The following is a 12,455-nucleotide window of genomic DNA, read 5'->3' as shown; positions in this document are numbered from 1 at the left end:
GTGATCCAATCACTCCCAAAAAAGCCCACCCTGGACGCATTGGTTTGCGACAACTACTGCCCAGTCGCAAATACCCTCTTTTTAGGGAAGATGTTTGAGAGGGTTGTGGCATAGCAATTGCAAGTACTCTTGGATGAAACAGATTATCTTGACCCATTCCAGTCTGGATTCAGGCCTGGTTATGGGACTGAATCAGCCTTGGTCATCCTGGGGGATGACCTTTATCAGAATAAAGACAGGGGGAGTGCACCCATTATTCTTACTTTATCTCTTGGCGGCTTTTGATACCAGTGTCATGATATCCTCCTGGGCCGACTTGGTGAGATGGGTATTGGAGGCAATGTTTTATAATAGTTCTGATCCTATCTTCAGTGTCATTTTCAGAGAAAAGCATTGAGTGATTGTCTGTCAGCTCTCTAGCAGTTGTGCTGTGGGGTGCCACAGTGTAACACCATGTCTCCAATGCTGTTTAACATCTATATGAAGTCCTTGGGAGCGTTCATCACGAGATCTGGGGCAAGGTGTCAACAGTATGCTGATGATACCCAGCTCTATTTCTCTGAATCTGAATTGGGAAAGGCCGTGCAAGTCCTGGACCATTGCCTGGTGGGCTGGATGAGGGCCAATAAACTGAGTCTAAATCCTAGCAAGGTGGAGGCACTGTGGGTTGGTGGCTCCTGGGTTTGGATAATTGGTCAGTTGCCTACTTTGGATGGGATCATACTCCCTCCACAAAAGCAGGTTCATAGTCTGGTGGTGATCCTGGATCCATCTTTGCTGCTAGAGGCCCAGGTGACCTCCATGGCTAGGAGTGCCTTTGCGAGCTTCAGCTTGTAAAACAGCTGCAGCCATTTCTGGACTGCGATAGCCTGACCACTATTGTTTATGCACTGGTAACCTCCAGGTTGGATTACTGTAATGCACTCTATGTGGGGCTGCCCTTGAGGTTGGTCTGGAAGCTGCAGCTGGTGCAAAATGTGGTGGTGCAACTGCTCAGTGTGGCAGGGTATCCCCATGTCACCCTGCTGCTGAAAAAAACTGCACAGGCTGCCCATTAGCTACCGGGCTAAGTTCATGGCTCTGGTTTTGGTGTACAAAGCCCTATACAGTTTGGGACCAGGATATCTGAAAGATCGTCTTACCCCTTATATACCCAGTCGATCACTGAGCTCTGCAGGTGAGGGCCTCCTGCAGATACCATCTTATCAGGAGGTCCGTTCTGCACAACACAGGAAATGGACCTTTAGTGTGACGGAACCTACCCTTTGGAATTCCCTCCCCTTAAATATTAGACAGGCATCATCTCTGTTATCTTTTTGGCATCTACTGAAGACATTCCTCTTTCAACAAGCCTTTTAAGTAGAGGCCTTACCCCAGTCTGCATCTGTGTTGGAATTGCTCTTTAAGATGTTTTTAAAGCTTTTTTTAAGAAATGTTTTTAAAGCTGTTTTGAATATGTTTTTAAAGCTGTTTTGTTTTAATATATTTTAAAGTCTGTTTTTCAAGATGTTTTAGAGTGTTTTAGTGTTTTTGTTTGCTATCCTGGGGTCCTATTGGGAGGAAGGGTAGGATATAAATTTAATGTATTAAATAAATAAATATACCAGCTCTGGCCTGCCTAAAGATTGCCTGTGGACCCTGAACCTGTCTCTTGCCTTGCCTCTTACCTGTGTTGCTTACAGACTGCTTGGCTTCTGACCCTGGATTGATCTGACCCTGATTCTTGCCTGACTTCCTTGGTTTCAAGGTAGACTTTGGACTAACCCTGGATATTGCCCCTGTGCTACCCTCACTGGTGTTTCTGCTCTGGTCTCTTTATGGAGCCCAGTGAGAACAGGATGCCTCTACAGCCAAATTCTCAGTGCAATGGGAGGAGGATGCAGAGCAAATACAGAATACTTGCTCAGAGCCAATGAGCACACTAGAAATATATCACAAGGCAGGAAGCCACTGTTATTTTGCTGATTAGCATGGGACACATTTGAAATTAACTGCAAATTGTTCTCATGAACCAGGCAGATGCCAAACTGATGATGCAGGTTGGCATTCCACACAAACATTCTTCAGAACTTGCAGACTTAAAAATATGAAAATCTGAGTCAGTCCTTACAATAGGTGTATCTGGGTCAACCCTCGTTAGTATCTGGGTTAACCTGGGAATGAAAAAAAGATGTGGAGGGGAAAAAATGGCAAGAGAGCTTGCTGTCCGGACACTTTTGTGGGGGAGGTTAGGCACTGGCCTCACAATCATCATTCTCGTCTCATAATGGCTCTTAAGGAAAACTAGTTACTGACCAGGGCCTTAGAAAATCCTGATATTCAAGACTTCAATATTATTAGCCATTAACCATTTCTTTAGCTCTTTCAGTTTCCAAACACCTTTACAAGCTTCATTTGTCTTCTTTTTGCAGCTCCCCTCTAACATATAGTTTTTATGGCTCTCTTAGAGGCTTTATTATTTATTTATTTATTACATTTATATACCGCCCCATAGCCGAAGCTCTCTGGGCGGTTTACAGCAATTAAAAACATTAAAAACAAATATACAAATTTTAAAATACATTTTTTTAAAAACAATTTAAAAACACATGCTAAAATGCCTGGGAGAAGAGGAAAGTCTTGACCTGGCCCCGAAAAGATAACAGTATTATATGTTAGTTGGATTCTACTGGCCGCAGTATCCTTCTGGGTCAGCTCGGTGGGTTGGGAGTCAGAGACATGATGTTGTGAGGGTCCCACTCCTACCTTTAGGGCTGTTATCAGATGGTAGCATTAGGGGACTTTTCAAAAGTATGGGTTCCCACAGAATTCTGTCCTCTCACCCATGTTGTTTAACACCATAGGAAGCCACTGGAAGCTGTCATCTGGGGATCTGGGGTGCAGTGTCATCAGCACGCTGGCTGCCTTTTTGCTACCAGACCCAATTTAAGGATTTGACTCTGTCATTTGAAGCCCTTAGGTCCCAAATACTTGAAAGCAACGGTATAGCCATCCAGGGTCTCAGGGAGTCTTTGACCCTTTACTTTTTGGGGAACCGGGTCCCAACAGGGTCCCTAGGTCTCCAGCATTCTATGAGCCAATCAGCATGACAGGGCAGTGTGTGAGCCACTGAGAAGAGCCTTCTAATTTGTTTCCTTATTGTTTCCTGCTTATTGGAGCCAATGAGAATGAAAGGGGTTCCTATTAGTTCCCACTTCGGAAAGCCAAGTTCTGGAGAGTGAGAAGTCTGTAATTGCTAAGAAGATACGGTGAATCCTGATGACAGCATCCCTTCTACATCTTCAAGCAGTTTGGCAGCAGCATGAGATAAATGTGTAGATACTGACTTCAGTAATTTAAGCAATATCTCTGACAGTGAGAAAAGACCATCAAATGGTGATAGTGATAGAGAAGCAGAAAGTGGCATTCAAGCCTGGGCAGATTATTCTATAAACAGTTGTATAATGTTAGAAGAGGGCATGGCTGTGACTATTATGAAGGGACCCTGCACTTCTGAATTTGCCATTACACTACTGCTTGAAAGAGTCCCTCTCCCCAATTCTGCCAGCCTGAGCCTTTATGATTTGCAAGGGAGGTCCTTCCCATGGTCCCAGCAGTTACCTTTTCGGTGGCCACCCCTAGGCTTTGGAACTCCCTTTCTAGGGAGGTAAGAATGGCTCCCTCCTTGCTGGCTTTTCGTCAGCAGGTGAAGACTTTTTTATTCCAACGGGCTTTTGGAACAGAAGGTGCTTAGGACAGGGCCTTTAGAGGTGTGCTATATTGCTCACAGTTTTAATTGCACTATTTTTAAATTGTTTTTAAGTATTTTGAGTGTATGTTAATGTTTTAATGTTGCAAATAGTTTAAGTTTAGTTTAATGCAGATTTTTGTATGTTTTTATTACATGTATCCACTTTTATCTGTAAGCGACCCTGAGTTCCAATTTTGGAAGAAGGGCGGGGTAAAAAATAAAGATGATGATGGTGATGATGATGATTGTTGTTGTTATATTTTATTATTATTATTATTATTATTAATAATAATAATAATAAACAACAATAACAATAATTATACAGTGACCCAGGAAGAGGCCTTATCTGTGATGACCCTTAGTTATGGAACTCCATCCCTGTGGCAATATGGCTGTCCCCTTTGTTGATGACATTTGCAGACAGCGCAAGACATAGATCTTTAGGCAGGCATTTGCAGGAGAAGTGTAGCTGTAGTTAAGAGTATTTAGATAAGGTGCTGCTGCTATTTGGTTTTATGCTTTTGCTTATTGGTCTTAATGTAATGAAGTGTTTTATTTGATTGCCAAATACCGCCCTGTGATCCTGTGGGATGAAGGGTGAGTTTGTTTGTTTTTTAAAAAAATGAAATAAAATACATAAATACAAAAGAACATCTTCCATTTTACAGGCTGAGAAGTAGTAACATGGCCAAGATGATTGAATGAACCCAACATAAAGGTAGAGCTTGAACATGTACTCCTTGAAATAGACATTTACTTAAAACAAATAATGCATTTTGGTGTGTTTTTAACTGACCTCATTTCTGATTTTTATGGCTTGGGGGTGGGGGAATCAAATTTATCACCAGAACTATGAAGACTAGAAACTTAATTGGTGTGGCGGTCAGAGGAAGCTGGGATCGCCAAGATTTCCAGCAGCAGCTTGCACAAAAGCACCTCAGACTGACCTCATGTTACACATTGTTACAGTATGAGTAGGCCTGTGCATATTCTGCGCTAGAAAAGTTTAAGTTCTAAATAAATTAGACCAATAAATTATACAAATCTAGTAAATTTGCAGAGTTCCTTCCCAATTTTATTCTGCAGCTTTTACTATTTTTTCCTATTTTGCATTCTGGTTTTGCAAGCCATTCAAGGGCCATGTCAGTTTTGCAAGGTACCAGTGAACCCACCCGCTGGAACTCTTATTCGGCCACAGCACTGGCTTCTGACATTTCAGCCCACACAGTTTCAAGCACCTGTTCATAGCCACCACGGTGGAGAGCCTGCTTCCCCCTCCCCATAATGAGGTTTTCTGGTAGCTGAATTCTGCCCTTTCCCTGCCCTCCTCTGGAATTGCAGCAGGCACACCACCACTCCCCTGGGTATAGGACTGTAAGATCATTGCTAAGCAAGGAAAATCAGAGTTAGGAACCTTCAGCCACCCTAACAGAGGAAGGAAAAGACAATTCGTGAAGCCAATGGACAGCGGATGGAAATCATTTTTCTTGAGGAAGCCACTATGCCCTCCTTTGCCAGTGTTCCCTATGTGTAAAGTCTCTGGGTGTTAAATTCAGAAGTGCAGTGTCCCTTCGTGATAGTCACAACCACACCTCTTCACAGCTGCACCCCCATTATAAGATTATACAACCTTCCAAAATTATAGAATAATCTGGCAAGGCTTGAATACTGATTTCTGCTTCTCTATCATTATTCACCATTTGACTGTCCTTTCTCACTCTCAGAGATATTGCTTGAATTACTGAATTCAGCGTCTACACATTTATCTCCTGCTGCTGCCAAACTTCTTGATGATGTAGATGTACATGCTTTACATCTGCACAGGCTGACCTGCTAGAACAAACAGGAAAAAAATAATCAACTGCTGCAGGAATGTGTAGATGGGATGCTACCATCAGGATTCACTGTCTCTTCCTCTGCAATTACAGGATTCTCACTCTGCACAACCTGTCTTGGCTTTTTGAAGTAGGAACTAATAAAAGACTCTTCTCAGTGGCTAACACACTCTCCTTTCATGTTGATTGGGTTGCAGGACACTGGAGACATAGGTATCCTGCTGTGACCTGGCTCCCAAAAAAGTAAGGGGTCTGAGAGCCAACAGGATCTCAGATGACTACACCCATATGTGTACCCTCAGCAGCAAAGCAAGGACGGGGTGCCCCACTGTATAGAGCTTGGAGGTTACTGGCTGACCACCTGGACTTTTCACAGAGAGCTGCATTATACCAGGTTAGACCATCTAGCTCAGTATTGTCCACAACATCTGACAGCAGCTCTCCTGGGCTTCAGACAGAGGCCATTCTCAGTCCTACCTTTGGGCTCCACGCCATTGGAATTGAAATGCATCCTTTTCTGGCATTCGGTGCAGCTCATCAGGAACCTGGTCACAGCTTCTCTTGGGAGAAAGGCATAGGTCTCAGCAATCTGGAGGAGGGACAAGAAGAATGCATCTGTCCGTGTCCTGGATGAGGCAGTCAGTGTCACATGAAGAACCCAGCGAAACACATCTTACCTTGCTGTTTTAGTAGAGGTTCAATATACAGAAGTTGTCCATTAAAAAGAAGCCTGCAGACTATTTATCAGTTATTTAAGGGATTTATACTCTGCTTTTTACGTTTGTGCTCTGCCCAATTTTGCCAGTGGCCCCACCAAGCACTGGCATGTGGCCCTTGGAAGGCTGCCCGAAAGCAGCTGAAAAAGGTCCTCCCACCCACCCCGGTTAGGAAGTTTCCCATAAAGTTTATCTAAATGCTCTTCCCACCAACTTCCACTCATCGGTCCTAATCCTGCCCTGAGGAGCAACAGAGAACAACTCTGCTCCTTCTTGCATATGACAACCCTGCAAATATTTGAAGACAACTATCCTGTCAGTCCTTCATCTTCTCCTCTCCAGGCTAAGGGGGGAAAGGCCAATCCCAGGGACATTTCTATCTTTACCCAGCAAAGACATTTTAGGTAGGTGTCTGGCAGGGAATGGGCTTCATGATGCAGATAAAGGTAAAGGTGTCCCCGCACTTGTAGTGCGAGTCGTTTCCGACTCTTAGGGTGACGTCTTGCGCCGTTTACTAGGCAGACCGTATATATGGGGTGGGATTGCCAGTTCCTTCCCTGGCCTTTCTTTACCCCCCAGCGTATGCCGGGTACTCATTTTACCGACCACGGATGGATGGAAGGCTGAGTGGACCTGGACCCCTTTTACCGGAGATTCGACTTCCTCCTTCCGTTGGAATCGAACTCTGGCCGTGAGCAGAGCGTCGGCTGCGTTACCGCCGCTTACCACTCTGCGCCACGGAGGCCCCTCATGATGCAGATAACCCTTCCAAATCTTGTATTTATTCTTTTGGTTTTTTGCTCTCAGCCACATTCCTGAGGTTGAGCCTCACTGAAGGAGAGAATGGGAAGTTCTTTAGGTTCAGTGCCTAGCTGTACAGCACCATGCACACTACTGTGCTTTTTTTTCTTTTTAATTACCAACGCTTCACCGGCAGGTCCTAGGATGGGTTACAACAATTTAAAATTCAGTATAAAAAAATTGAAACAAATTACAGGCACAGGTCACAGGTGTCAAAGGCCAGGGCTAACCATGACAGCATGGTTTATAAAGAGAAGTGGTAACACTTTTACAAATATTAACAACAGCACAACCCAAAAAGCAAACCCACCCAAACAAACCTCACACAGGAAATCCTAATTTTGTGTCAAAGGATAAAAAAACTCCACATTCAAAATAAGCTCACATGTTGTCAGCTGCCCCTCTGCCACCATGATGGTTAGAATCTTATATTCTGTAAAATCTGGCCAGTTTCCATTTCTGTGAAGGCATCTGAAAGTGACATTTATGGGGCCCTAAGTCTATGCCAGGCTTTGTGTAATTAAATACGAAAAGGACTGCAGAAGGGCTAGCACCACTTGGGTGGTAGATGAGTCCTTGTTTTGTGTGGGGGAGGCGAAGGTGCTGACTTTAAAAACCACAGCACTGCAGCCACCCTCATTCCCATCCCAGCTCCCACACTCCACTCCTTGAGGATACTCTTACCCCAGTTTCATGAAAGACAGGCTAATTTCTCATTCTAGAGAGCAGCTGCTGAACCACAGAGTAGCCTCACCGGAAGTGCTGCTAGATTGGCCAGAGGCTACGGTTTGTGTCATTCGTGTTCCTTCTGTATTTGGTCCACTGCAAGATTTCCAATACTGATTAATTTGATTGATTATTCAAGTGGCAAGAGTGCCAGGCTGGACTTAGTCTAACCTCCAGTGACAACATGAAGTCCTTTTCCATCATCATTATCATTATTATTACTATAACTATTATTACTTTATCTATCACCAAAGTAATTTACAATTCTTACCCGCCCGCCCCACTTCATGCTCACAGCATCTTTTTTTTAAAGATGTTTTTAAAGCTTTTAAAAAATGTTTTTAACATTGTTTTGTTTTAATGTGTTTTTATTATGTTTTAAAGTGTTTTTAGTGTTTCTGTTTGCCACCCTGGGCTCCTGCTGGGAGGAAGGGCGGGATATAAATCAAATAATAAATAAATAAATGATTGCTTCCATTTGCCTCATTTTACAGATAGAGGTCAAAGGGACACCAACCTGCATCCAAGGCCATTAAACAAAGTCATGACTTTAGTTGAAGCAGAAGCATATAGGAAGCTGCTTTATTCCATGTCCATGGAGCACAGTAAGCTGGAAGGGTGATTGTGGGAGTGATGGTGGCAGCTTTTAGGACAATATTTGCTTATTTTATTTACTTATTTTGTTTAAAGTATTTCTGCCCAATTTTCTGCCAAAAAAAGGGCTTATACGTTCCAGTAATAAGACGGTCCCTGCCCTCACGCATGCAATCTAAAAGATGCAACATGAAAGAAAAGTGATTGGGAGGGAAGAGGAAAACAGCAGGTTTAGGGTCTAGTTCTGAAAGTTACAGTTCTTGAAACAACCAGCTGAAATCGGAAGAGTTCACATCAAGTTGGAGCCAGAAGTAGCTGGTCTCTCAGTTGAGCTGTTGGAGAAGCCCTGCATTCCCTCTCTCAAATAAAACATTGGGCTAAGTGGTAGAGCTTCCACTTTGCATGCAGAAGGTCCCAAGTTCAATCCCGGTGTCTCCAGGTAAGGCTGGAAACCCTGGCAAGCCATTGAACATAAGAAGAGCCTGCTGGATCAGGCCAGTGGCCCATCTAGTCCAGCATCCTGTTCTCACAGTGGCCAACCAGGTGCCTGGGGAAAGCCCGCAAGCAGGACCCGAGTGCAAGAACACTCTCCCCTCCTGAGGCTTCCGGCAACTGGTTTTCAGAAACATGCTGCCTCTGACTAGGGTGGCAGAGCACAGCCATCATGGCTAGTAGCCATGAATTTGAATTTGCCTAATCTTCTTTTAAAGCCATCCAAGCTGGTGGCCATTACTGCATCTTGTGGAGCAAATTCCATAGTTTAACTATGCGCTGAGTAAAGAAGTACTTCCTTTTGTCTGTCCTGAATCTTCCAACATTCAGCTTCTTTGAATGTCCACGAGTTCTAGTATGATGAGAGAGGGAGAAGAACTTTTCTCTATCCACTTTCTCAATGCCATGCACAATTTTATACACTTCTGTTGTGTCTCCTCTGACCCGCCTTTTCTCTAAACTAAAAAGCCCCAAATGCTGCAACCTTTCCTCGTAAGGGAGTCGCTCCATCCCCTTGATCATTCCGGTTGCCCTCTTCTGAACCTTTTCCAACTCTATAATATCCTTTTTGAGATGAGGCAACCAGAACTGTACACAGTATTCCAAATGCGGCCGCATTGCCAGTCAGTATAGACAATGCCAAGATTGATGAACTCTGTCTAGAGCAGCTTCCTGGGTTAGTGGCAGCAGTTCTCCAGCACCTCAAACAAGGAGGCTTTCCCAGGCCCGCCACCTGTGTCCCGTTCGAATGAAGTCTGAACTTGCGTCTTGGGAGCAAATCAAGGTTTTTAGACATTTGAAAACGGTGGCCTGCATGAACTGCCTGAGATCACGTTTGGGAAATGAGATAAGTAGGGCCAAGAACAAAGCCTAGGAAGAAGTCTCTATTGGTCTGATTTCTCAAAACAAAACTAGATCAGACCAAGGATTCATTTAGTCCAGGACTATGTCTAGGAGTGCAGTGGCCCTGGGGAAGCTCACTGGCAGAGCAAGGTGGAAACAGTTATCCCCCCTTCCTTGCCCCCAAATACCTGTTATTTAAGCATGCACTGCCTCTGAACATGGAGGTTCCAATTAACCAACAGCAGCTAATTGTCACTAATTGCCCTATCCTCCATCAATAAAGCTGCCTAAGATGGAGAGCACCTCCACCTCTGAGGGCAATAAATTCTCTTTGTTAAATATCTGACGTGCCATGTTATATTGTGCCAGACCTGAATTTACTGCCAATCAACTTCCATCTATTATCACAAAAGTGATGTTATTTACTGCATTTATATACCACCTTTCTGTCAAGACAGCCAAGGTGGTTTACAATGTTAAAATATGGGGGGGGGAATCATAGAATCATAGAATAGTAGAGTTGGAAGGAGCCTATAAGGCTATTAAGTCCACTCCCCTGCTCAATGCAGGAATCCAAACTAAAGGATACCCAACGGGGCTGTTCAGCTGCCTCTTGGATGCTCCAGTGTTGGAGAACCCACCACCTCCCTAGGAAATTGGTTTCACTGTTGTACGGCTCTGTTAGGAAGTTTTTCCTGATGTTCAGCCAAAATCTTTCTTCCTGTAAATTGAGCCCATTATTCCTTGTACTGCACGCTGGAATGATCAAGAAGAGATCCTGGCCCTCCTCTGTGTGAAAAACTTTCAAGTACTTGAAAAGTGCTATCATATTGCCCCTCAGTTTTCTCTTCTCAAGGCTAAACATGCCCATTTCTTTCAAGATCCTTCTTGCATATAGAATTGCTGAGCAAAGGATCCCCCATCTTATAACTGTGCATTTGGTTTCTTTTTCCTAGGTGTAGAACTTTGCATTTATTCCTGTTAAATTTCATTCTGTTGTTTTCAGCCCAATGCTCCATCTTATCACTTTGAATTTTGTTTCTGTTTTCCAAGGTAGCAGCTATCCCTCCCAATTTTGAATCATCTGCAAACTTGATAAGCATTCCCTGCACAGCCTCATCCAAGTCATTAACATGAAAATGTTGAAGAGCACTGGGCCCAGCACCAAGCCCTGAGGCACCCTGCTGATTACCTTCCCCCACTTTGAGAAGGAACCATTGATAACCACTCTTTGAGTATGACCCTGTAGCCAACTATGGATCCGCCTGATAGTCGTTCCATCCAGCCCACATTTAGCTAGCTTGCTAATCAGAATATCATGGGACACTTTGTCAAAAGCTTTGCTGAAGTCGAGATATATTATGTCCACAGCATTCCCACAGTCTACCAGGGAGGTTACTCAATCAAAAAATGATATTAGTCTGGCAGGATTGGTTCTTGATAAATCCATGTTGGCTTCTAGTAATCACTGCATTGTTTTCAAGATGCTTACAGAATGACTGCTTTATAATCTGCTCCAGAATTTTCACAGGGACTGATGTCAGACTGACTGGTCTGTAGTTTCCTGGTTCCTCCTTTTTGACCGTTTTGAAGATAGGGGCAACATTACCCCTCCTCCAGTCATCCGGCACTTCAACCATCCGTCACGATTTCATAAAGATAACAGACAGTGGCTCTGAGAGTTCTTCAGCAAGTTCCTTCATTACTCAAAAATGCACTTCCTTGGGCCCTGGAGATTTGAACTCATTCAACGTAAGCAGGAATTCCTTGACCATTTGTCATAGACGCTCTTTTGAGAGGGTCATGGACCCACTTTTGGGAGAAGATTGAACCAAAGTAGGAATTGAGCACTTCTGATTTTTCTTTGTAATCTGTTATCATTTTCCCATCGTCATTGAGTAGCTGTACCACGATTTCTTTTCTCTGTCTTTTACTCTGGTACTGCGTACCTGAAGAAAGCTTTTTTGTTGCTTTTAGCATCCCTCGCCAACCTAAGCTCATTCTCAGCTTTAGCCTTCCTGACACCGTCCCTGCAATTCAGTGCTATCTGTCTGTACTCTTCCTTTGTTACCTGGCCTTCCTTCCAGTTCCTGTATGTCCTTTTTTGTTTTTAGGTCATCTCTAAGCTTTTTGTGTAGCCACATTGGCTTATTCTTCTGTCTTTTGCCTTTCGTTTGTAATTGTGCCTTTGTTGTTGTAGTTATGTGCCTCCAAGTCGACTACGACCTATGGCAACCCGGAGGCACATAACACAACAATTTTAGAATTTCCATTTTTAGAAACTCCCACCCATCTTGGACTCCTTTTCTCATTAGGGTCACTTGCCATGGAACCTTACCATTGTTCTGAGTTTATTAAAATTGGCTTTCCTGAAGTCCAGGGTACGCGTATGGGCTACTCTCAGCTTTTGCTTCCTTTAAAATCAAGAACTCAGGTGTAACATGGTCATGTTCCCCCAGAGTTCCCGTAACTGCCACTTCATCCGCTAAGTCACCCCTATTGGTTAGAATCAAGTCAAGTCAAGCCGAAACGTGGCATTGGCCCTAGCATAGCCACACTCTCGCACCCTGATCCTAGATATATTTACTCCAGTTGGTGATTCTTTTTACGTTTCTTACTTATACTGTTAACCACCCAGAGGACACTGTTAATGGGGCGGTAAACAAACCATGTAAATAAATAAATATGCTTCTCATGTTAAGGCACCTTTATAATTCT

At 43.7% G+C, this 12,455-nt stretch overlaps 1 protein-coding gene across 2 annotated transcripts in view; it reads right to left on the bottom strand.

The window, feature by feature from the left end:
• NOL4L (nucleolar protein 4 like) overlaps nucleotides 1-12,455 on the bottom strand; it is a 181,338-nt gene that overhangs the window by 102,351 nt on the left and 66,532 nt on the right. For both annotated transcript variants that reach the window (XM_061630792.1, XM_061630793.1), the window contains exon 3: nucleotides 6,043-6,154. In XM_061630792.1, the coding sequence (XP_061486776.1) occupies nucleotides 6,043-6,154 (112 nt within the window). The remainder of the gene's footprint in view (nucleotides 1-6,042; nucleotides 6,155-12,455) is intronic.

The sequence above is a fragment of the Rhineura floridana genome, chromosome 6 (assembly GCF_030035675.1).
Source record: "Rhineura floridana isolate rRhiFlo1 chromosome 6, rRhiFlo1.hap2, whole genome shotgun sequence".
Taxonomy (NCBI): Eukaryota; Metazoa; Chordata; class Lepidosauria; order Squamata; family Rhineuridae; genus Rhineura; species Rhineura floridana.
This window is presented reverse-complemented; position numbering and strand designations above follow the sequence as displayed.